This window comes from Lycium barbarum, chromosome 10 (assembly GCF_019175385.1).
Source record: "Lycium barbarum isolate Lr01 chromosome 10, ASM1917538v2, whole genome shotgun sequence".
Classification (NCBI taxonomy): Eukaryota; Viridiplantae; Streptophyta; class Magnoliopsida; order Solanales; family Solanaceae; genus Lycium; species Lycium barbarum.
In genome coordinates this window covers 36,638,814-36,665,724 of record NC_083346.1, presented here as the reverse complement: position 1 = coordinate 36,665,724, position 26,911 = coordinate 36,638,814, and the positions used below count along the sequence as shown (strand labels likewise).

Genomic DNA, 26,911 nt, shown 5'->3' with positions numbered 1-26,911 from the left:
TAATTGCATGAAGATTTAGATATCAAGGATCTCATCCCATAGATAATGCATTGTCGAATCTAAACTCTGGGGTCATGACAAGATCCATGTTAAATAATATATGTGTATTTGCTCCATTCCTATATTTTATTGAGCCCAAAAAGGTTAACGACGCTTTGCAGGATGCAAATTGTATTATTACAATGCAGGAGGAACTTAATCAGTTTGAGAGAAACAAGGTGTGGAACCATGAACCAAGACCAAAGGATACAACAATAATCGGCACAAAACAGGTGTTTCAAAACAAACTGGCTGAGAATGAACAGTCACACAAAACAAGGCAGGGTTAGTAGTCCAGGGGTATAATTAAGAACATGACATAGAGTATGATGAAACGTTTGCCTCGGTGGCAATATTAGAAGCAATAAGGGTCCTTATAGTATTTGCAACCCACTTGGAATTCACACTCTACCAAATGGATGTGAAGAGTGTCTTTTTAAATAGTTACTTGAAAGAGGAAGTATATGTCAAGCATCCTCCAGGCTCCGAAGATGCTGAACATCCTGAGTATGTTTACAAGCTCGACAAAGCGCACTACAGAATCAAGCAAGCTCCAAGAGCTTTGTATGAAAGGTTATCACGATTTATTCTAGCACATGGCCACACTAGAGGAAAAGTAGACAACACACTGTTCTTGAAGGTCAAAGGAAAGAACTTGCTGGTTGTGCAAGTTTCTGTGGATGACATTATCTTTGGAGCTACAAATGAGTCAATGACTAAAGAATTTGCTAAATTAATGGGGAGTGAGTTTGAGATGAGCTTGATAGGAGAACTGAACTTCTTTTTAGGACTACAAATAAAGCAAACAACAACGGGGGCACCATGATCCATCAACTGAAGCATACTGAGGAACCACTCAAATAGTTCAAAATGGAAGATACTAAGGCAAGTGATACTCCAATTGCAACAGCCACAAAGCTCACCTTGGATAAAACTAGTCCCCCAGTTGAGCAGAAAATATACAGAGGTATGATTTTCTCCTTTCTGTATCTTATTGCTAGTCTACATGACATTGTATTCAGTATGGGATTATGTGCAAGATTTCAAAATAATCCTAAAGAGTCTCATCTAAAAGCTATGAAAAGAATCTTGAGATATTTTAAAGGAACAAGTGAGTTGGGGTTGTGGTATCATGGAGGCAGCAACTTCGATCTAGTTGGATATGCTGATGCTGACTACGCAGGGTATTATTTAGATAGGAAGAGCACTACAGGTATGGCACACTTTCTTGGATCATGTTTGGTCTCTTGGGCGACAAAGAAACAAAATTCTGTGGAACTATCTACTGCTGAGGAAGAATACGTGGTTGTTGTATCATATTTCTCTCTACTGCTATAGATTAAGCAGTAATTAAAGATTTTTGGTATGGAAATTGATTGTGTCCCCATATTCTGTGACAATACTATTGCTATCAACATTGCAAAAAATCTCATTCAGTATAAGAGAACCAAACACATTGACATAAGACACCACTTTTTACGTGACAATGTTGAGAAGGGTCTTATTTCAATCCAGTTTTGTGCCACTGAAAAAACAAATTGCAGACATTTTCACAAAAGCCTTAGGAAGAGAACATAATGAGTGAAACTGGTTGGAACTGGGAATGATTAAGATTGCTAAGGTACCCCTCAATGATTGGTTAGAATAGTTGCTTCAAAATTAATAAGCCTAAAATTGAATAATATTCTACTCAATCTTGTACATTAAGTTGTATGTTATGTGCTTTAATAAGGTCATGATTTCATTATGTTTAAAGAACGATTCAGTCACAGCAGCCAAGAATTAGGAAATGCATCAGATTCTACATTGGTACTTCAGGTCTGTATTCAGTCCTTGATTATTGTTAGTACAGTCAGACTATAAAACATGTTGTTCAACCTATTCCAATCTTCATAGTCTAAGCCAGCTATTGACAATTGGTGGCCACAACCAAAAAATAAATGGGTTATGTACACACTCCAGTCAATATTGGAAAACTCCTTTTCATTAAATAACTCTGTCTTGGACACTTACCACCATAAAATCTATCTCTTATCAACAAGTTGTGGCTAAAACTCTCTCTCTCACACATCACAGTTTAGGGCAAGCACAACTTCTCTTTCACAAAATCCTACTCAAAATGTCAGATTCATTTTCCTCCCATGATAATCCTTTCTCATCAATGAGGGACCGTGACGAGTCAAATGAAAGATTGCATATTTCAGTGGTCCACAACCCTCCCTTACTACCAGTACTAATCTATTTCCTAAGGAGTGAGGGTTCAATAGAGACGAAGCCTACCCCAATTATCAAACTTGGGATCCTCTGGAAGACTCAGAGTTATTGTTGTGCCACTCCAAAAGAAAAATGAGTAGTCTAATATTCAAGCGAAAAAGTTGGATGAATCTAAGGATACAAAGAACAGCGAACAAGAGTAAAAGTAAGAAATTATTCAAAGCAGGATGATCAGCTACAGAAAATGCACCTACTCATCTGAAGAAAAAAATACAGGTGGATTCAGACAACTGAAGAAGGGTGGTGGATGAAATTGTACAGATGATCCAAATATGCTAAATCTAAGTTCCTTTTGAGTTGCAGCCCCTCTACTCCAGTAAAATATAACTTATCCTCCTTCTATGTCCTCCTTATCATGTCAAACTGGCATGTATTATCTTATGTGATCAATGGTTGAATATGTATTTCAAGGTGCTAATGAAATTGTTGGATTATTCAGCCTGTGGATTGTGCATGATATGAATCCTATAACTAGTTATAATATTGAGAAAGCGATCCTAGCTTGAGCATATGTGATAGCCCAAGTGGGAATGAGTTTAATATTGTTATATTCAATTGATGCTAAATTTAACTGAAACAACTTTTTAATGATGCCAAAAGGAGGAAGATGTATCCTATGTAGTGCTTATGACCCTACTATGCTAACCTGGTTCAATCTTAGTGTTCATATTATTCAAACAGGTTATAAAGTAGTCTGAGGAACATGAATTTTGTCATCATCAAATAGGGGAATTTGTTGGCATGCTTAAGTTTTGATGATAGACAAAATACGCGCACGTGGTAAATGAACCAGGTTCCCAGAAATGTTCTATCAAAAGGAGATACGAAAATACAAACACAGAGCAAAGAGCATGATGCACGAAATAGGTCTGTCAACATGTTCCATCATCCATCACAAAAATAGCTCAAGATAGAGTGGCAAGAATGAACAAGAAGGGGATGATGAAACATGTTCATGAACATGTTCTATCTCTGACAGTAGAGAGATTCGGAGGCAGATGAACTAGGACAAGAAGCGGACTCAACAAGGCAAGAATCCAAATACAACACAAACCCTAACATCTCATGGGCCTACTCGAGGAAGGTTTAATGTTTGCCGACCTACTGTGCACTTAATGTTATAAATATCCAAGTCTTACCTAGAAGAAGGTTTGTGCACCCACAAAGAGAGAATTTAGAATATCAAGCTACTAAAAGATTTATCAAGCATATTCAGAATCCAGGCGTGCGTCCCTAGTACGAGTAGAAGATTGAAGAAACTGTAGAATAAAGTTTCTATTTTGCAGTTCTTGAGTCTAGAAAACTTGTATTAGGTTGATTTATCGAGTTGTATCTTTATCCACTTTATTAGAAGCAATACTGTTAGATAAAAAACATTGTAAATTCAACTTCAAGTTAAGGATCAACTTGAAGGTTGCTTGCCAGTCAGAGGTTCATTAGTGAGATAAGACTTAGAGGGATTGTAACTTTAATTTTCAGAGGCTCATTGTTGTAGCGGAGTTTGAGGAAAATCCTATAGAGGTATAGGTCGTGGTTTTATCCCCCCTTGTGAGCCGGGTGGTTACCACGTAAAAATCATTTTGTTCTTTACTTACCTGCTATTTATATTCTACAAAGACATTAGCATAGAACAGGTAGAGTAACATGTTCCATACTATAGGCGAAAATTGGAGGCTGCGTAGGACAGGAAGTAGGTCATGCAACCTAACAATTCATACTTCACAGTAAACAGAGGAGGTACATTCATACACACATGCTAAGGTATCATAGAGCGACTATGGTATGGCTCAGATTTCAAGGTTAAGCACTAACACATATATGCACACACATATCTATGACATTCTGGGAACCTAGGATATGGTCCATGCTTTACACTATTCATCCAAAGAGAATGACAAACACATAATTCATCAGTTTTAACCTTCCAAATGCACACATACCATTAAACAATGCAGCAGACGACTTCTAAGTCCTTCTCCAAGTCCAAAAAGTGTATACCCTCTATATTGATTAAAGTTGACCCAAAGCAAAAAGTAGTAGTGACATTTAAGTTTTCAAAAAAGAAAGGGTATTGATAAACTTGCATAGAAAAACACCTACAACCCCCTAATGTTTCAAGTTCCAGGCAAAGAGTCAAGTAAACATACACAGGGCTATATGAACATAACAATCATAGGATCCTTGAATCTTGTTTCTGCTTAACCACACAGTAACACAGTTGAAGGGGATAGAGGTAGTGGGTCATTCTTGTATGGATCACAAAGGGACAACCTAAATGTTTAAAAATCATTAAGTTTCAATTTCAAAGAGGCAAGACAGTCCAATGACTTTCCAAAGAAAACAAAATCAATTTTAAAGTCTCTTTCGATGTTAAATACAAGGTCATACATCACATAAAGTAGGAAAAACTCGACTCATACAAGATAGAGGCAAAATTGCCCATTTTTCCATTCATGAACTCAAATAAAAACAAAATAGTGAAGCACTAGTAGTATTTAAAATCATTTAAAGTCTTCAATCTAGACTCCAAGTTCATATACCACTTAACATGTTACAAATCATAGTAGTTTGAGAATCATACACCACTTATGATGTTGCAAATCATAGCTATTTGGGAAGAAGACAAGGGAAGATCACCTATGGATGTTAGCAAAAGCCAACACCCTTAACTTAAGCACTTTTAGTTGGGAAGGTCTCATACAAAGCACACATGTAACAGTCAGGCAAACCAATTATTTTTGGCTACACACATAAGCAAAGAAAAACCCTAACACTGTCTCAATACAACGTCATGGTTCCAAAGCCTGTTTAATCCCTTCATTACTTATGAATCACTTCAGCATATAAGAACAAGCAAAGCCGTATCAAAACATGATCCCTTTTGACACATCATTTCATTCTATCATTGGATACACAAGTTACATGTTAAATTACTCGCAAAAGGAGCAATAGACCACATGATCCTACATAAGATTATTAAAACAAACCCCTACATCAAATCATCACACTTTACTCTAGTGCACTAGTTAAAATCTAGAGAGAAAAACATATTTAGCCATCTTAGTTTATCATGACAACTTGTGTAGGAGTGTCTTAATAGTGTTTAATCACACAAACCGGCATGAATGGATACCGAATCATATAAGTCCTTTTCTCTTCATATAAAAGCTAAGCTTGTCATTTACTCAAGCTAACACCTTCATGCTTGCAATTAGGACATAATAAAGCTACTTAACTACTCCTTCTAACTACATAATAACTATTTTGAACCAACTTAAGCATATAATCTTGAACTAACTTAAGCAATAATCACGGGAAGGTGATGCCTTTACATTAACAAATCCCTAGTCAAACATTTAAGCAATCTTTATAGGAAACCAACAGTTAACTACAAAACTAAAGAACTTAAACTACTTAGCAACTAATCCAAACTATAGTAGATAGACTAACATACGCTCATGACATACAATAACAAACACTAACACATGCTCATAATACACAAGAACAAACACTTAAATTGTTGAAATTAAATGAGAAGGAGGGTGGTTTACCTCTTTTGATGGCAGCCTTGATCGAGAATGGAATTTTGGGATCCTTTTCACTCCTTGACCAAGCACGAACACTCAGCCAAACAAAAGAAAGATTTTTAAGTAAAAAACCAAATTCGGCTAGGTAAAGGTTCCAACTCAAGGTAGATTCCTAATTAAACGGTGTTTGGGTTAGAAAATTTCTAATAAAGAGTTTCTTGTGCATTGAAAAGGTTGTGAACAAGTGGGAAGGGGTTCTATAGAACCCTAAATATTCCAACAACTTGGGTTTAATAGATGTGGGACTTGTGGAATTGGGAGAAAAATTTCTTCCAATATGCAATGACCCAATAGGAATCTATCATTTGAAATCAATAAGAAAAGAACAATTAAAATTTGTAGCAAACGAGACGGGGAAAGGGGTAACCTCACCTTTTGGGGTGTACCATGGAGGATCAGGTTAAAGAAAGTGCAAGAGCTATTAATGCGTAGAAAGTTGCCAATTTTGGCATCGATAGAGGCGAAATCGCCTAGGGTTTGAAGGGGTCTTCCGAATGATTAGTTCCACACTTAACCACCATTGGTCTAACATAACAATAATTATGTGTTACAAGCCTAAGTTTGTGAATCCTCCAAGTTCAAAAGCTATTCAATTAGTCAATTAAGCATGATAAGTGCATTTCAATCAATAATTCAAGCAAGTCACTCAACAAGGAGTTCATAAGATGATATGATATGCATATGGAATGCAAGTACTTTCCATCAATGGTATATATTGACACCTAATTTTTGACCTCCCATAATTTATTTTAATCACTCAGAGTCCTTGGATAATAAATAAAATGAGCTATGCACCTGAAAGGGTTTAAATGATTTTTATATAAATTGTTCAAGTCAATATTTTACTCCTTTAAATTGGTAAAAAAGATTCTTATGACATCACAAGTTACTTAGAAATTAATTGGTACCTTTTATGACATTTATGAGATATTTGTTAGATTTAATAAAAGAAAAAAGGGCATTTTGTTTAAAAATAATATTCATTTATTTAATTGTTCAAATTGTCAAAAATGAAAATTAGGAAATACTTTAAATTCAAGGAGTTTGAGTAATTAAAATAACTAACCATTTCATCCCTAATTTTGTATAATTTTAATTTGTCAAAATTATTTATAATTGTCTATAAATGTTTTAACTTTGGCCTGAAATACGGACCGTAAAACAGTTTACGGGTCGTAAACTGCCATGTCATATTTCAACTTCCAAAACTTCAACTTTCTGTCAAAAGCTTGAATGGTTAAAGACGACTTGAAATACGGACCGTAAACTGAAATACGACCCGTAAACTGAGTCGTAAATCACCATGTCCTCAGAATGCCTTTCTGGTTCTGTTATGCTTTAATACGCCCATGAAATACTGACCGTAAACTGGAATACGGCCCGTAAACTGGGTTTACGACCACTGTGTACTTTCGACGACTGTTCATTTTAGATCAGATTTTGGGTTATTAAAAAGGGGACCAAGTTTATTATTTCATTTCCACATGACACCCCTTCTCTCTAAAACATCTCTCTACATTTATTCCACAAGAATTCAAGGATATTTGGTGATCAACAACATAAACCAAGTGTAAGCAAACCCATTAAAGATCATTCAAAGTCAAGAAATCCCAATGGAGGTAAACTAGGGTTTTGCTCAAGTGGAGTATTATCAACTAAGACTCGTTCCTACAACATCTAAGGTAATATTCATGGTATTTATATATTGTTTGAAGTATTTAAGAGTTGAAATACTTGGGTTGTAGAAGAGAATAGAAAAATGGGTCATGAATATGGAATAGTGCCATTTTGAGAAATAGTTTGAATTGAATTATGATTCTCGATGTATTGTGATGTAAATATGTTATAAATGATGTTGAGAACATAAGATGAGCAATGTATGTGAATGGACGTCGTCGTGTATTATAGCCATGGATATGGATGATTGAATGTAAATTGAGAAATGTGGATAATGTGAATGAATTATGACTATTGTTATGGTGTTGCGAATGTATTATTGACGCTTGGGGGTTGATATAAGCTATGGAGGAATGTCGTATAAATAAAGGATATGCTGTCCGATTTTCTCTAGTTTTAGTCATATATGCTAGCTATCGATTCTAATGATAGTATGACTTTAATGAAGGTAGAAACACGAGCGTTGGAGGAGAACGCGCAAGTGGTAAATAGTTGAACGGAAAGGTATGTAAGGCTAACCCTTGTTTCATAAGGCATGGTTCTTTGGCCAAACACCTACATCTCTATAAGCATATGATGATGTCCTCTAAACGACTTGATCTTCCGAGCTATTAAGCTCACGATTCTTGAATATGTTATGATTGTATTAAGTTCCTTATATGACGAGTAAGCCTATAGAGATAGATGTAATGAATGACGATAATAGTGATAATGATATAGATGACGACTATAATGGTGATAGCAATGACGATAACGATGACGATGATGATAGTGATGAAAGTAGTAAAGATGCTTATGAGCTATATGTATGTGTGCCCATGTATGGCTACTATGAAACACCGAGCTTATATGGCCGGGTAGTATATGTATAGATGTATATGTATGTATGTTTACGTAACGCGCGCACCCCACTACAGTTGGGTATAGACAACACTGAGCCTTGGTAGGGCCAAGTATGTGTAACACTGAGCCTTGGTTGGCCAGGTATGTATGATCACCGAGCCTATATATGGTGGGGTACGTGAGACACCGAACCTTCGAGGTCGGGTACGTTATGTAAACGTTATGTATATGATATGACTATTTATATGACACGAGTACTAATATGGAACGGATACGATTATGGATATGGATATTGATGTATGAACACAAATACGCATTAGAATGGAAAGTTTCTATGAAAGGCAAGTAAGTGCCCATGACGATGATATTACCATCTCCAATCTTATGGTTAAAGGGGTTCTTCCGCAGTGAAGCAAATGATCTAGCCATTTCTCATGTTGTTCGTTACGCTTCTGTATTGATATTGACTATGCTTTACATACTCAGTACATTCTTCGTACTGACGTCCTTTTGTTTGTGGACGATGCGTCATGCCCGCAGGGGCACAGGGAGACAGACTTGATCCATAGCCACACTCTCAGAGACTACATAGCAGAGCTCCATTTCATTCAGAGCCATAACTTTTGGGTACTTATTTTTTTGTGTACATAATTATGGGCATAGCGGGGTCCTGTCCCGCCTATGTGATATGTTATACTCTCCTTAGAGGCTTGTAGACATGTGTATATGGTTAGATATGCCTGGCCTTGTCGGCCTATATTTTGTATGACATTTTGATAGCCTTTTCGACTTATGTACATTGATGTGGCTTAGATGCCAATGATGATTTTACAAGCACTGTCGTCCAATGGGATTAGTATGATTGATGAATAGAAATGTATGTTTAATTATGTGGCTCACCTACATGTAAGTATAAGTGTAAGCCAGGGGGTGCCCGGGTGGGCTAGCACCGGGTACTCTGTCACACCCCAACCTTACTGGGGTGTGATGGGCACCCGACCCTATATTCGGAGCCGAGCGAACCCTCTGACTCTTATTACATACATACTCTTTTGGACCTTTAAATCAAATAAGAATGAAATATATAGTAAGCTTTCAAAATCTTTCTTTTCCATCGTACTCAAGTCACATAGAATCTGTAATCACATGGACTTTATAACCTAACATAAAATGACACATTGGCTGGTGGAGCTGTTTGCAATACTGACACTCTATACCAACGACTCTGTCTGCAAAGTCTCTAACTTCAACCAAGACATCATAGCATAGCACTCTGACTCGGCAACACTCCAGGGCCAAATGGAGCTTGCCAACTTTGCTGGAACATCTTCTATGGTGGCTTCTACTCATCTGGGTGTACCTACGCGGCATGAAACGCAGCGTCCACAAGAAGGGACGTCAGTACGAGTAATGTACCGAGTATGTAAGGCATGAATAGTAACATACGAGGGATACATAGCATGAATAATGACATAAAGGAAACATAGAGCATATTATGAGATAACAGAGCAACCTGTACATATGAGTGCCTTTTGGCGGGTACCATGCATGCTTAGTGCTGTGGAACGTGCAGCCCGATCCATATATATATCATATTGCTGCGGAACGTGCATCCCGATCCTTATACATTGCTGCGGAACGTGCATCCCGATCCATATATATCATACTTTACTTGCTTTGAAAACGTTTCTTTTTCATATATATATATAGAAAATAGAACATATCATATCGCCGAGGCGTCGGCTTCGATCCATTTAACCACATATCCCGCGTCCGGGACGATATCATGTCATATAATACCAACTGATCAGGTGGATACGCGTATATAACGCTCTGCCCTCTTTCCCATCTTCCCCATATACATATACATATATCATGTAAGCAGCATGCAGGAGAGCCCAAAGAAAGTCATGTATCTATCGGAGTGACGTAAGGTCGGTAACCTCCGATTATATTATGGAATAACCATCTCGCCTTTGTCTCACCTTGAAGGAACAATTACTATAAGATGAGACTAGCAACGAATAACAGCGTACATAAACCGACACCGGAAGACTCAGAAACAAGTTTCGGGTCAATCCAATTTAGTATGAGAAAGTTATGAACGTTTGAAGTACAGAACCTTCTACGGACGTTTCAGAAGCCATTTTTGGAAAATCAAAGCAATAATCATATCAAGTACCTTTAAACATGAAATCATTCTTATCATAGTCATCATAAAAATATTCTCATGCTCGACATCATCAATGTCATTGTAAAACATATCCATCGTTTTTGTCATAAAAGCTTACAATACCATAAACCTTTGTTTTGGAAAAATACGGACATTTTGGAAAACATTTACGAGTTATTGGGAAGAGAATCATGCCTTAGAATCATAAACATCTAACTTTTGAAAAACAAGTAAGATATGGAAACAATTATGAAATCATAACATCGAGATCATGCCTTTGAAAGAAAGGGGCGAGCCTTAACATACCTATTCCACGTCCTATTAGCTACGCTTAATTGTCCAAGCTCGCTATCGCTAGTCTACATTCAAGAAGATTTACATGATCATTAGATTCATCGTCACACACACTTGTCTTAGTCTTTCAAATAAATTCACTTATGATCTGCCGAAATTTCGGCAGTACCTCCCCTGTAAATACACCATCCCCGAGAATATAACTCGGCCCAAATCATCAATTAACAATCATACTATCAACTTCAACAACCAATCCCAAAGTATATTCTAACATTCAAATATTAATCCGAAATCATTCCAACATGATTCAAGAATACTTCAAACAATTCACATAATATTCAAAACCACTTATTCAACTTACTACTTCACCTGAAGCCTTCCAAATTCAACAAAAACAATAGCGACACACTTTCTTCTTTCAAATTCCATCATATCAACCCAATTTACAATCTTCCAAACACATGTCTCACTTTCAAATTCATAAATTATATTTACAACTCACACATTAGCAACTCTATTCTTATAATTATAAGGAACCATACTAATGTCACATTAACTTCTTCCATAATCCACAAACAATTACAACTTCATTTCCAACCATTAAATCCTCATTTTTTTTTCATCATAGAATCTACCACAACAACAATTAAAATGCTAAGTAAAATCAATTCATCACTTCAATACTATACAATAACCACACGACCACAACACCCCATATACACGGCCATCACTTGCACAGACATATTTCATGCTTTTCATCCATTTCCACACACTACAACATGTACAAAACATTCATAACATACAAAAGAAGATTGATTCTTACCTTTTCTCCTTAATTCCCCACTTAGCTATGATTTGTAACTTGCAAGAATATGTGTTTTGTTTGCTCCAACAATTATCTCATGTTAAAGAGGACCTTCCAATTGCTTGGAATACCACAAGAAAATATTTTTTTGGATCAACTTTCCCATGGGTCATGTTCGGCCAACCTTTGGCCGAATGCCCTTCATCTTCTTTTTTTTTTCTTTCTTGAAACTTCTTGAGTTGAAATGATGAATTATGTGTCTTGCCATGTAAGCTCTCATATATATAGTTCCTACAAGCATGTGAGGGGCACATGCCCTCTTTCTTGAAACTTCTTTAATATTAAAAAAATAGGATGACTAATTATTTTACTTTTTTCATCACTTTTTATATATATACATATATATACACAGCCAAAGGCTCTCCAAGAACTCTTTTGAACTTTTTGTGAAATTCCCATTTTGCCCCTAGCCTTCCACAATATTACCGTAAGCCACTTTGCGAATTTTCCCTTTTTGCCCTTAGCCTCTCTCAATATTTTCATACTAATAATGTTCATAAATAATATTCATAACCAACTTGTACCTTAAAATAATTTTGGAAGATGGTCATTCCCTTAACTTACCATGATTTCCTTGAAATATCCGAACGTACAAAATACAGGATATAACATCCTCCCCCCCTTTAGAACATTCATCCTCGAATGTTCAACTGATCTCATGGGGTGTTATAATACTTCGGGAGGGTCCCTTTTATAATTGTCCTTTTCTTCGAGCCCATTCCCTATCCTTTACCTTATTTTCTTTATCATCGAACTCCTCAGTCCTTACATGAGTCCTCGTTCCGTGTCATTGGTTTCCTAATTCATTGTGCCAACTTATCATCCTTGTCCTTCCCAGGTCATCTTTTGACACAAGTATACTTGTCTTTGATTTCTTTGTATTGGCGCTCGTTTCGTCCATCGTTATTTCTTGTTGGCTCTCCGGTGTGGATTCCCTACAAACATGATTGAGTATCGCTTCACGTCGATGATTCATACAATTCCATAGCGTACATTCTCATGCTCCGTACAATTAATGGTCCATGAACTATTTTCTAATGTTCGATGAACTCTTTTGTTTCCTTCATAGGCACTGCGTTCTTTCTTCCTTTCAACTCTGTGCCTAACATATCGAAAACTTCTTATCCTAAGTTTTTTCTTTTAATTTCTTTCTATGTCATCTATTTGTCCACATTTCCATACCCTTCCATCCACTATTCGTCCTTTTCACCTACTTAGCTTACTTACTCGTGATTCCTCTTAACCACGCGTTCGCGTTGCAGCTGTGCGTCGATATTGCTCAAGCGTCCCGCTACTTTTGTTCCTAGCACAGAACCCTTACAATTTTCACTCTCCCTATCCTTGTTCGTCGAACCATTAATTATATTAATATAGCTACACATCTATTCTTTTATATATCCCTCACCTTAACATCATCGAAAGGCCTAATCATTCTTTCTCTTACTTCACATCCCCTGTCCTAGTCACTATTCCTTTAGCCCCACTTATTGATATTGGTTCTCGAACTTCACACACTCCTCTCCTGTTTCCTTTTACCACACTCTATCCCTTTTCACATGACTACCTTGAGTTCTTACCCAAATAGTCTCGTGCTTTACCGGTAGTTTCTCTCGGGAGCTTCACTCACTAAGGTTTCTTGCCTTTTACCTTTTTCCGACATTTTAATCTCCTTGCCTTCCATTTACTCACACTCTTTTTCTTTTCCAAATATCGTGGTATTAAAACTTTCCAACCTTAACCTGTAGTGAAAATAATAACAGCTTACCTCGTAACACTGGTACCATTTACTTTTGTTGTCACTTGAACTTTGGTACCCTTACTCGATTGATGCCTTTCATATCGTAGCTTCGGTTGCTGGGACTCACACGTCCACCGATACAATCACATATGAGACATCATACGCATTCATATATATATATATATATATATAATTACTATTAACTAGCCCACAAAGTACTTTCCAACGCTATTCAAGCCTATCCTAATTCTAGAGCCGTGGTACACCTTCTTTCTCTTCACCGGTCTAGTCTACCTCGTCCTATGTGACCTTTTATGGTCTCCAACCATCCCGCGCACTCCAGTTCCCCTTAGGCTACTCTAGCTTCTCATTTTCCTCTTATGTCTCAATTTATAGAACTTTCAGTTTACTTCCCAGGGGGTCACCCATCCTAAAATTGCTCCCACCTTAGCACGCTTAACCTCAAAACTTCGATGAAATCCGGTGCATTATTGCTGATATAATCACGTCCACTTCCTCGCATGACTTTCATCATATAATCTGGAGCATGTCGAAGTTTTACAGATTCCGGGACATTTTCGAAGTCTTACAGATTCCTAAATTCTTTTCCTGATGGTAATGATCACACCTTCATCGCCATGCCAAATCCATAACCCTTCTGAAACAACGCACCCCACTTATCGTCTGTTTATGGTATTTCCTTTCCACACTTCCTTCTGTTAGGCGTATCCATTCTGGCAGAATCTCCTTTACCATTTCTACTATTCAAGATCTGTACGTAGCAAATATCGACAATACCTCGCAGAACACACGGCTATATGACACATTCCAGCCATCCAGTGATTCCAGTTCAGGTAACAGAACAAATGTATCAGTACTTACCCCTGTGACTTTCCATGTCGCCGCTCATCTTCTTCCGTCATACGTAAGGATTATTTAAGGAATTAAATTTCCTATGACTTGGCTCTATCGGACGATCAAGGACAGAAAGAAGGTCAACAATCCCTAGATGCCCCGCAGCCTCCTGTTTATAAATGTGGCCGGCTTCACACCCATAAACAGGACTCTACGGGACACGACTTTGCAGACAACCCCTAGGACGACCTGCTCTGATACCACTTTTTCACACCCCAACCTTACTGGGGTATGATGGGCACCCGACCCTAAATTCGGAGCCGAGCGAACCCTCTGACTCTTATTACATACATACTCTTTCGGACCTTTAAATCAAATAAGAATGAAATACATAGTAAGCTTTCAAAATCTTTCTTTTCCATCGTACTCAAGTCACATAGAATCTGTAATCACATGGACTTTATAACCTAACATAAAATGACACATTGGCTGGTGGAGCCGTTTGCAATACCGACACTCTATACCAACGACTCTGTCTGCAAAGTCTCTAACTTCAACCAAGACATCATAGCATAGCACTCTGACTCGGCAACACTCCAGGGCCAAATGGAGCTTGCCAACTTCGCTGGAACATCTTCTATGGTGGCTTCTACTCATTTGGGTATACCTGCGCGGCATGAAACGTCCACAAGAAGGGACGTCAGTACCGAGTATGTAAGGCATGAATAGTAACATACGAGGGATACATAGCATGAATAATGACATAAAGGAAACATAGAGCATATTATGAGATAATAGAGCAACCTGTACATATGAGTGCCTTTTGGCGGGTACCATGCATGCTTAGTGTTGCGGAACGTGCAGCCCAATCCATGTACATTGCTGCGGAACGTGCAGCCCGATCCATATATATCGTACTTTACTTGCTTTGAAAACGTTTCTTTTTCATATATATATAGAAAATAGAACAGATCATATTGCCGAGGCGTCGGCTCCGATCCATTTAACCACATATCCCGCGTCCAGGCATCCCGCGTCCGGGATGATATCATGTCATATAATACCAACTGATCAGGTGGATACGCGTATATAACGCTCTGGCCCTCTTTCCTATCTTCCCCATATATGTACATATACATATATCATATACATATATCATGTAAGCAGCATGCAGGAGAGCCCAAAGAAAGTCATGTATCTATCGGAGTGACGTAAGGTCGGTAACCTCCGATTATATTATGGAATAACCATCCCTACTTTGTCTCACCTTGAAGGAACAATTACTATATGATGAGACTAGCAACAAATAACAGCGTACATAAACCGACACCGGAAGACTCAAAACCAAATTTCGGGTCAATCCGATTTAGTATGAGAAAGTTATGAACGTTTGAAGTACAGAACCTTCTACGGACGTTTCAGAAGTCATTTTTGGAAAATCAAAGCAATAATCACATCAAGTACCTTTAAACATGAAATCATTCTTATCATAGTCATCATAGAAATATTCTCATGCTCGACATCATCAATGTCATTGTAAAACATATCCATCTTTTTTGTCATAAAAGCTTACAATACCATAAACCTTTGTTTTGGAAAAATACGGACATTTTGGAAAACATTTACGAGTTATTGGGAAGCGAATCATGCCTTAGAATCATAAACATGTAACTTTTGAAAAATAATTAAGATATGGAAACGATTATGGAATCATAACATCGAGATCATGCCTTTGAAAGAAAGGGACGAGCCTTAACATACCTGTTCCACGTCCTATTAGCTACGCTTAATTGTCCATGCTCGCTATCGCTAGTCTACATTCAAGAAGATTTACATGATCATTAGATTTATTGTCACACACACTTGTCTTAGTCTTTCAAATAAATTCACTTATGATCTGCCGAAATTTCGGCAGCACCTCCCCTGTAAATACACCATCCCCGAGAATCTAACTCGGCCCAAATCATCAATCAACAATCATACTAAAAACTTCAACAACCAATCCCAAAGTATATTCTAACATTCAAATATTAATCCGAAATCATTCCAACATGATTCAAGAATACTTCAAACAATTCACATAATATTCAAAACCACTTATTCAACTTACTACTTCACCCGAAGCCTTCCAAATTCAACAAAAACAATAGCGACACACTTTCTTGTTTCAAATTCCATCATAGCAACCCAATTTACAATCTTCCAAACACTTATCTCATGTTAAAGAGGACCTTCCAATTTCTTGGAATACCACAAGAAAATATTTTTTTGGATCAACTTTCCCATGGGTCATGTTCGGCCAACCCTTGGCCGAATGCCCTTCATCTCCTTTTTTTTTTTTTTTTTTTTTATTTCTTGAAACTTCATGAGTTGAAATGATGAATTATGTGTCTTGCCATGTAAGCTCTCATATATATATATATATATATATATATATATATATATATATATATATATATATATATATATATATATATATATATATATATAGTTCCTACAAGCATGTGAGGGGCATATGCCCTCTTTCTTGAAACTTCTTTAATATTAAAAAAATAGGATGACTAATTATTTTACTTTTGTCATCACTTTTTATATATATACATATATATACACGGCCAAAGGGGGTTCTCCAAGAACTCTCTTGAACTTTTTGTGAAATTCCCATTTTGCCCCTAGCCTTCCACAATATTACCGTAAGCCACATTGCGAATTTTCCCTTTTTGCCCTTAGCCTCTCTCAATATTTCAATACTAATAATGTTCATACATAATATTCATAAACAACTTGTACATTAAAATAATTTTGGAAGATGGTCATTCCCTTAACTTACCACGATTTCCTTGAAATATCCGAACGTACAAAATACGGGATATAACATGCTCGTCGCGGCCCTCTAGACGGGTCGTAACACTTAATGGCCTTAATTGAAATAACCAAATTCATTGGCTCAAATTAATCAAGGTCATTAATGCAATTCAATTTTAAAATTTGCTAATTGGGCCAAATATGGCCATAATTGAAATAATCAGTTAGATTAAAACCAATTAAGGCCAAATATGGACATAATTGATATAATCTGTTAGATTAAAATCAATTAGGGCAATATTTGCAAAATTAAGCCCATTTACACAGTTGGCCTCTTTTAAATTATTTAATAGGTTAATTATTTCCGAATTTGTTTATAATTGAAATGTTAAGACCAATAATCGATATTTTAGTTTTTGTCTGTTTATTAAATTACCTACTTTACTCTATATATACGTGTATACATTAGGTATACATACATATGCATACATTGTATACATAAAAAGGCCAATCATTTTTTTTATATAATCTAGATCGAGTCCAGTCCAAAAATGGACCGAGACCCTACCCAAGCCCAATCCGCCTCAGCCTTAAGGGGGAATAATATCCCCTTATTCATTATCGTTCATACCAAACGACCCCTATATCCCTCTCACTTCTCTCTCTTCCCCTTTCTTGCAAGCCCTAGGAGCTGCCGCTGCTTCCTCTTTCTCTCTCGTCCCAAATATGGTAAATTCACAAAGTAAGCGTAAAATACACAGCTTTTGCAGCATTATTTACGTGAAACAAATTAATTCCAAGATTTGTTTTACTCAGATCTTTCCAAAATCGGAATAGACTTTTTTCTTTTGCTTTTCTTTTAAAATTATTCAGTCAAAAGTTGATTATTGCTATCTTATTTGTTGTACTATGTTCATTTTGCTCGACTTTCATTGGTTGGGGATGAATGGGTTGGATCGAGTCCAACGAGGCTCAAGTCTGACCATTCATTTGTTGTTGCAATCATTTTGAGCGATAGATTTTGTTTTACAAAGTTAATTTCCGGGAGAAATTAGTTGTCCCACATCGGTAATTTTGAGGGTTTTGAACAATTTTAGGGTTCTATAAATAGAACCACACCCTCACTAAGAATAGAGGTCGGAAAATAGGAAAAATTATTAAAGAGGCAAGAAATTTCGAATTCAAGCCTCTCAATATAAAAAAATTTAAACTTTGACTTGAGTTGAGGTTTTCTTAGTTCTAAAAAATCGTTTTCTTGCTTGTTTTGTGTCTGGTGTGGCTGAGTGTGGGTTTTGGAAGCACAAAAAGGCTTTCAAATTCGATCTTGTCTACGGCTGCACCTAAAAAAGGTAACATTTTAATAGTTTTGCTTATTTTTGTTATTTTTCAGTAGCTTTGTTATGTGATAATGGTCTGTTTTATGTTAGCTGTGTTGTTAGATTGTCTTGGGTTTAATTAAGTGGTAATATGCTGCCCTAAGTGATGTTTAATATTAATTAGGAGTTTGAAATAGAGATCACTTTCTTGCCTTCATAAATGACATGATTAACCTTAATAATGGTTGTTAATAAGAACTGGATGCGTGTGTCTAGATAATTTTATTTGATACTACTCTATTGATAGAGATGTACAGGTTGTTGTATACTTTATTAGATGCTAAAGTTTTGCTTGGCTCCTCATGCCTTAAACATGATAAAATATGGTTATATGATTAAAAATAGTAATTTTTGTAACCGTCTAGACTAATATTAATCCCATTTGAATGTAAGAGACTGCTAAAGTACTGTGATGATCCATCTTGAGTAATTTAAGGTAGTTACTAGCTTTCTCGATGAGATTGTGTTAATCTAGAATCTTTAATCTGCTTTCCTGAGTCTATATACTTTGTTTATGTCGTAATTAGTGGTATAAGTCATGATTAGGATAAGTAAAGGATCATGATTCGACTAAAACGAAGCTTAAAGATCCTAGGCATACTTATATGAGCCTTATGATTTGGTCAAGGTACTAGAACAGGATTGAATGAGGTTTCGTTGCATTTGAATAGGCCTAAGTTGTTACACCTCGGAAATTCCGGATTTGTTGCCTTGTAGATAGGCTAATGTGAGCTTAAGGTGATTATGAAATCCTTACAAGATTAAGGGAAGTATTAGATAGCTTAAAGTGCATACTATAAGATTTTGAAGTCATATGAATATGCGAAATTTAGTTTGTTGAAGGAAGTGAAATGTAAGTCGTGTTCGGAAAGGTTTTCGCTATAATTGAACTAATATTAATTTGGTAATGTCTTGAGGGGCTGCTATAGGGCCTATTTTATGGTTAATGAAGTGTTAAATAAGTGTCAAGAAGGTTCCATGAGGATTGAAAGTCAAACGAATCAACGAGATAAAGTTTCGGATAACTGTGAGTTATACGGCCACTTATACAGTCCGTATAACTTATACGATCGGTATAAGGGTGGTCCGTATAACATGATCTTTACAGAAAGTGATGTTTCCATGGTGGTGTTTTATGGTCCACATATACGGACCGTATAATATTATACGGACCGTATAAGTGTTCCGTAGGTTTTTAACTTTTGTATAAATAGGTAAGCCTTGTTCTTTTATTTCATCTTCTCACATTTTCACAAGTATTGAGAGCTCCAAACCTTTCTCTAAGCATATTCCACTCCAACCCAAGAGAAAACAAGGATCAAGAGGCAAGAATCAAGATGATAGCTGGGTATTGAAGTCTTGCGAGGGTTAGTAGACTACAAGAAATTCTTGGGTATTGAGGCTAGGGTTTTCACATAAGTTGATAGCTGCTCCAAAGCTCATTCTTATGAGATAAAAGGTTAGTTTTCATTCTTATTTCATGTTATCATGAATGTTTGGTTGTTGAACAACTTGGGTAGAAGAAGAAAGTAGAAAGTAGAAAGTGAGGTCTAAATGTAGCTTTTATGATGTTTTTGAGTAGTAAGCTAACTTGAGTCATGATTCTTAGTATGATATGGGTATAATCTTGTTATGAAAGGTAGTAATAGTGATAAGCAAGCATTGTATGAAAATGTTCCAAGAATGGGAGTGAAGTTGTTAGTATAAGTTGAGCATGAGAATGAATGAAGACTTAATGGAATGTGATTACTTGATTATGAAATTGTGGACGTTATTGGATGTTTGGGAATTGTTTTGTAATACGGTGGAAGTTGACAAAATAGAGGAAATGTTTCCCAATTTTCATTAGATCATGAATTATTCTAGTTTGAATTTAAGAGTATCATTAAGGCTTAACTATGGTATGAATCCTTCTAAATGTAGATTGTTCAAGCTTCGACAGTGAACGTTAAGTATTTAAGAAGACAAAGAGGTATGTAAAGCTAACCCTTCTTTCATTAAGGCCTGATTACTTTGCTATATACCTTTCCATGGGTCCAAAATATCTTTTAAACGACTTTACCTCTAAAATTACAAAAGCTCATGATTCTCGATATTTGTGATGCTATTACCTCTTTTATATGACAGTTGATCCTCTAAGGAAAGATGTAATGAAAACGATGTTGGGGATGATACTTATGGGCTAGTATGTATACGATTATAAGTATGAATGGCTGTTATGTAACACTGAGCTTATATGGCCGAGTATGATATTTATCGTGCGCACACCACTGCAGTTGGGTACGGATAACACCGAGTCTTGGTAGGGCCAGGTATGTAAAACACTGAACCTTAGCATGGTCAGGTATACAAGACCCCGAACCTTTATGGTCGGGTATGATATTTCTAAATGTATGAACTTATGAAATGGAAGTTTCCCATTAGAATGAGGGTAAGTAAATATGACGAACGTCGCTAGAGGTATACCTAGCCCTTTCATTTCATAACTCATCTATCTTATACTATTTCTTATGCTTTCGTTATGTTATTGATCATGCTTTACATACTCAGTACATTATTCGTACTGACGTCTTTTTGTTTGTGGACACTGCATCATGCTCGCACGTGGACAGGGAGACAGACTTGATCCATAGATTATTTGTTCAGGGACTGCATAGAGGAGCTCCATTTGATCCGGAGCTGCAGCTGTTGGTACTATACTTTTGTGTACATACATATGGTATGGCGAGGTCTTGTCCCGTTCGTATGATGTTACATACTTTCTTTAGAGGCTCGTTGACCATTGTGTATGGTTAGATGTCTTTTAGCCTTGTCGGCTTATATTTTGTATATCATTTTGTTAGCCTCGTCGGCTTGTGTATATGGATATGGGCATAGTTGTTGATGATGATATGAATGTCTCATTGCCCAATGAGATTAGTATTATTGATGTATAGAAATCATGCGTAGGCCATGTGGCCCACCTAGATGTGAATGTGAATGTACGATAAAAGGTGCCCCGGCGGGTTAGCACCGGGTGTCCGTCATGGCCCTCCGGTTGGGTCGTGAAAATATTGGTATCAGGGCAGTTCGGTCCTAGGGTGTGTTTATGAGCCTTGTCCAGTAGAGTCTTGTTTATGGGTGTGTTGCATGCCACACTTATAAACAGGAGGCTGCGGGCATTTTAGGAATGAATGACCTTCTTTCTTCATAAGATCGTGCGATAGAGCTATGATATAAGGATTTCTCTTTCCTTAACAATGTATTATGTATTTCAGAAATGCCTGTGAAGAGAAAAGCTATGGCCACCCAAAAGGGCAAGACAGTGGCAGAAAAGCGGGCTGAAAGTGTATCGCCAACGGATGTAGAGGAAGGTGAGTCCCAGAATGCGGCTCAATCTCGGTCCTCTCACTTATTACCCGCTTTAGAGGAGCATGAGGGAGCCTCGGCCCCAGCTCCTCCACCAGATGCTTCAGGCTAAGATATAAAAGAGGCCATTGATTTACTCACTCAGTTGGTTGCCGCTCAAACCCAGTGGCAAGGTACAGGTCAAGGTGATAGGGCTGTTAGTGCAAAAGCCCATGATTTTATTATCTTGAACCCTCCGAAATTCTTCGGGTCAAAACCGGATGAGGACCCTCAAAACTTTATTGATGGGATGTTGAGGACACTTCGGTTAATGCATGCTTCAGACATTGAATCGGTAGAGTTAGTGTCTTATAGATTGCGGGATGTTGCGGTTCATTGGTACGCGGTTTGGATGGCTTCACGGGGAGTCAATGCACCTCCCCCGGTATGGCAAGAATTTGTGGATGCCTTCCTCCGACATTACTTACCTCCAGAGGTTCGGGGGGCTAGAGCTGATAAGTTCTTGAATCTTAGGCAAGGAAGTATGAGTTCCTTAGAGTATAGTCTCTGCTTCAATTCTTTGGCTAGGTATGCTCCGGCCATGGTAGCAAATATGGGTGACCGAGTGCACCGCTTTGTGAGAGGCCTAGGTCCACATTTGATGGATAGGTGCTTGATTGCATCCCTTCAGGATAACATGGATATTTCACGCATTCAAGCCCTTGCCCATAATTTGGAGGAAAGCCAACAACAGCAAAGAAGTGAGCGTGAGCATGACAGAGGGTATAGCAAGAGAGCTAGATCTTCGGGTCCGAGTAGTGAATTCAAAGGAGGGAAAAACAACAATTTTCTAGGCAGTCAGGCCATTCTATGACTAGTACGCCTCCATGGTTTACTGGCCAGAGATTTGATAGGTCTACTCACTCCGGGCCGAGTCAGAGTTTTAGGGCTTCAGGTTCTCAGTTCAGAGGCGATTCTGGTCAGGCAAGGCTACCCATGCCATGATGTTCCCAGTGCGAAAAGTTACATTGGGGCCAGTGTCGACTAGGTTCAGGGGTTTTCTATGCATGCGGTCGGCCAGGCCATATCATGCGTGATTGCACCTCGATTGGTGGTAGGGGTAGGATCCAGCCTTCAGGATCGGCAATCGGGTCTTCATCATCTATACGCCCTATGGGGCCAGGTTTACAGACGCCAGTCAGCTATGGTAGAGGTAGAGGCAGAGCGCCCAGTTCTAATGGTCCCCAGCACCGTATTTATGCATTGGCTGGGCGACAGGATCTTAAGTTTTCCCCCGATGTCGTCACAGGTATATTATTGGTATTTTCTCTTGATGTATATTCTTTAATAGATCAGGGCTCCACCTTGTCGTATGTTACTTCATATATTACGGGTCGGTTTGGGGTCAAACCGGAGTCGATCAAACCTTTTGAGGTATCTACACCCGTTGGTGAACTGGTAATACCTAGCTGTGTATATAGAAATTATATAGTTGTGATTTGTAATCATCATACTCTAGTCGATTTACATGAGTTGAGAATGGTGGACTTTGATGTCATTATGGGCAGGGATTGGTTGACTTCTTGCTATGCCAATGTTGATTGTAGAATGAAAATTGTTCGCTTCCAGTTTCCGGGAGAACCAGTTTTAGAATGGAAAGGAAATACTACATCCCCGAAAGGTAGGTTTATTTCTTATCTCAAGTAGGTTTATTTCCTATCTCAAGGCGAGGAAAATGATTGCTAAAGGTTGTATTTACCATTTAGTTCGGGTTCAAGATGTAGAAGCTGAATCGCTAACTCTTTAGTCTATCCCTGTGGTGAATGGTTTTCCGGATGTATTCCCGGAAGAGTTTACAGGCCTCCCTCCAGAGCGGGATATTGATTTCGCTATTGATGTGCTACCAGACACTAAACCCCATATCTATTCCTCCTTACCGAATGGCTCTAGCAGAGTTGAAAGAATTGAAGGAGCAATTGAAGGACTTGCTTGAAAAAGGCTTTATTAGGCCTAGTTCTTCCCCGTAGGGAGCACCCGTGTTGTTTGTACGAAAGAAAGATGGCTCCTTACGAATGTGCATTGGCTATCGGCAACTGAATAAAGTAACGATCAAGAACAAATATCCGCTTCCAAGGATTAACAACTTGTTCGATCAATTGCAGAGTGCCAAATGGTTTTCAAAAATAGATTTGAGATCCGGGTATCATCAGGTGAGAGTTAGGGAGAAGGATAGACGGCTTTCAGAACAAGATATGGCCATTTTGAGTTCTGGGTAATGTCATTTGGGCTAACTAATGCGCTGGCATTATTTATGGATTTAATGAACAATGTGTTCAGGCCTTTCCTAGATTTATTTGTGATTGTGTTCATCGACGATATCCTGGTATATTCTCGGTCTGAGGCAGAACATGCGGATCATTTACGTACTGTTCTTAGAGTTCTCCAAACTCGAGAGTTATTCACAAAATTTTCTATGTGTGAAATTTGGTTGAATTCGGTGACCTTTTTGGGGCATGTTATTTCAGCCGATGGTGTTCGGGTAAATACCCAAAAGATTGAGGCCGTAAAGACTTGGCCAAGGCCTACAACACCTACAGAAGTTCGCAGTTTTCTAGGCTTAGCAGGTTATTACAGGAGATTTGTAGAAGGCTTTTCTTCTATTTCTGCACCACTCACGAAGCTAACCCAGAAATCAGCTAAATTTCAATGGACGGATGTTTGTGAACATAGTCTCCAAGAGCTATAGGATAGATTAACTTTTGCCCCAGTCCTGACACTTCCAGAGGGATTGAAAGGTTATATTGTCTATTGCGATGCTTCAAGCATTGGGTTAGGCTGTGTGTCACACTCGAAGAAGAGGACATTGAAGAAGAAGCTGAAAATGGAAGTGTGCCCTTATACTGTACGTTATTGGCTACTCACCAACAATAGGAGCAGTAGATCGGTTCCTAGCTAGTCAAGGTAATTTTGATGCAAAACCCCTAATCTTCTATCACAACGACGATTAATTTATTATTCGATTCAATAGTATGGAGGATAGAAACAAAGTGCTACTAGCAGGGCTGGGTACAATTAATAATCGACTAGTAATAATGAAAACTTGGACGAACAACTTTCTGCTCAAGGAAGAAGTATTGCGCACTTTTTCGATCTGGGTAAGGTTCCCAAACATACCCTTGGTATGTTGGGGCAAGAAAGCACTTGGAAAGATAAGCAGTGGGCTTGGAACACCAGTCTATGCAGATGACTGCACCACGAATGGGGCACGAGTATCTTATGCCAGGGTACTGGTAGACATGGATGTCACCAAGCCATTACCAAGTGTGTAAAAATTCATGTACCCCGAGAAGGACTAATCGAACAAGAAGTAGCATATGATTGGGAGCCTGAATATTGTGAGAGATGCTTAAAAATTGGGCACAACTGTGCAAATTCTCACTATACACAACCAGTAATACAAGGACAAGCAAAGGCAACTTCTCCAATGCAAAAAACAAGGTTTCCCAGAGATGGACAACTGTGGAAGGACCGAGACAATGGGAATCATCTGAATGCCACAAAAAATCAATACAATAAGGACAAGCAACAGCATGATAAGACAAGGAAACACACACAAAATGCACAGAGAGGAACTCAGATGCAACAGAGAGACAACACAAATGCAACAGAGGGCTGGGTAGCGGTCAGGGGAAAATCCTCTACTAAAACCATACTAGCAACAACAGATCAAACAATACACACAGGTAATACTTTCCATATACTAAATCGTGAAGAAGGAAATGAAAAGAATACTGGTGGTGTAAAAAATAATGCAAATAAGAAAGGGAGTACCAGTGGGTAGAACTATCATGAAGTTTCCCCCCCCCCCCCCCCCCCCCCCATATCCAAATGAAGATAGTTTCATGAAATGTGAGGGGCATAAATACAATCTATAAGCAAAAGGAGATGAAGGAGTTTATTAGGAGAAATAAGATGTCTGTCTTGGCTATAATAGAACATAGGGCTGAGAATAGTAAAGCTAGTGCTATCATAAATAAAATAGCACCTGGATGGGATTGGCTATCAAATGCATCAACAACAAATAAGGGAAGAATTTGGCTGATATTGGATCCTAGACAAGTGACTATCACAGAAATTGAGAATAAAACTCAGTTTATAGTAGCTAACATACAAGACCCTAGAGGTGGAATGCAAATTACCCTGGTAGCTATCTATGGCCTACAAACAGTTCATGATAGGCAAACCCTCTGGTAGGAACTAAGGGAGCTGGACCAAAGGACCCACTCACCATGTCTATTGTTGGGTGACTAGAATGCAGTCTTGAGTATAGAAGACAAAATAAATGGAAATGAAGTACAGGACAGTGAAATCAAAGATTTTAGAGAGTTCATAAATGACACAGGAACGACAAAACTACCAACAAGGGGGAGGAAGTTCACCTGGGCAAACAACCATGTGAGTAGCAAAATTGATAGAGCACTAGTAAACGCTCATTGGATGCTGAATATGGAGCCAGTGGTGGTACAAGTGCTAGACCCTCTTTTCTCTGATCATTCACCACTGGCACTGATACTAGGAAATGACACAAAGAAAGGAACAAGACCATTCAGATTTTTTAATTGCTGGGCAACTCATCCACGCTTCACAGAAATAGTTCAAGAAAGCTGGAACACTGATGAAACAGCAACAAATATGCAGGAAGTTTGGGCCAAATTAAATGAGGTGAAGAAGGGATTAAAAGATCTTAACAACAAAGAATTCAAAGGGGTTGCAGAAAAGATTAAAGAAGTAAAGGGTTAGTTGCAAGAACTATATGGAAAAATAAGGGATCCTACACAAGCTATCAATACATATGACACAGAAAAACTGTTAAAGGAAAAACTAGAAAAATGGAACCTCATTGAGGAAAATATATACAAACAAAAATCAAGGAATAAATGGCTGAAGGAAGGAGACTGCAACACTGCTTACTTCTTTGCTAGTGCTAAAAGCAGGAAAGCTCAAAATCTGATTATCACACTTCAAAACGAAAATGGGGACACTGTAAGTACATAACCA

The 26,911-nt window shown here is 37.9% G+C and overlaps 1 protein-coding gene and 1 long non-coding RNA gene across 2 annotated transcripts; both read left to right on the top strand.

Annotated features, from left to right (window-relative positions):
* The first annotated feature begins 909 nt into the window (after nucleotides 1–909).
* On the top strand, nucleotides 910–1,377 carry LOC132612937 (secreted RxLR effector protein 161-like). The gene has a single exon (XM_060327007.1). It carries the CDS (start codon nucleotides 910–912, stop codon nucleotides 1,375–1,377), a length of 468 nt encoding a protein of 155 aa, XP_060182990.1.
* A 16,487-nt stretch (nucleotides 1,378–17,864) lies between these two features.
* Nucleotides 17,865–21,300, top strand: LOC132616084 (uncharacterized). The gene is made up of 3 exons (XR_009572984.1): nucleotides 17,865–18,499; nucleotides 19,812–19,985; nucleotides 20,450–21,300. It is a non-coding gene; the product is annotated as an uncharacterized LOC132616084 (long non-coding RNA).
* The last annotated feature ends 5,611 nt before the right edge of the window (nucleotides 21,301–26,911 follow it).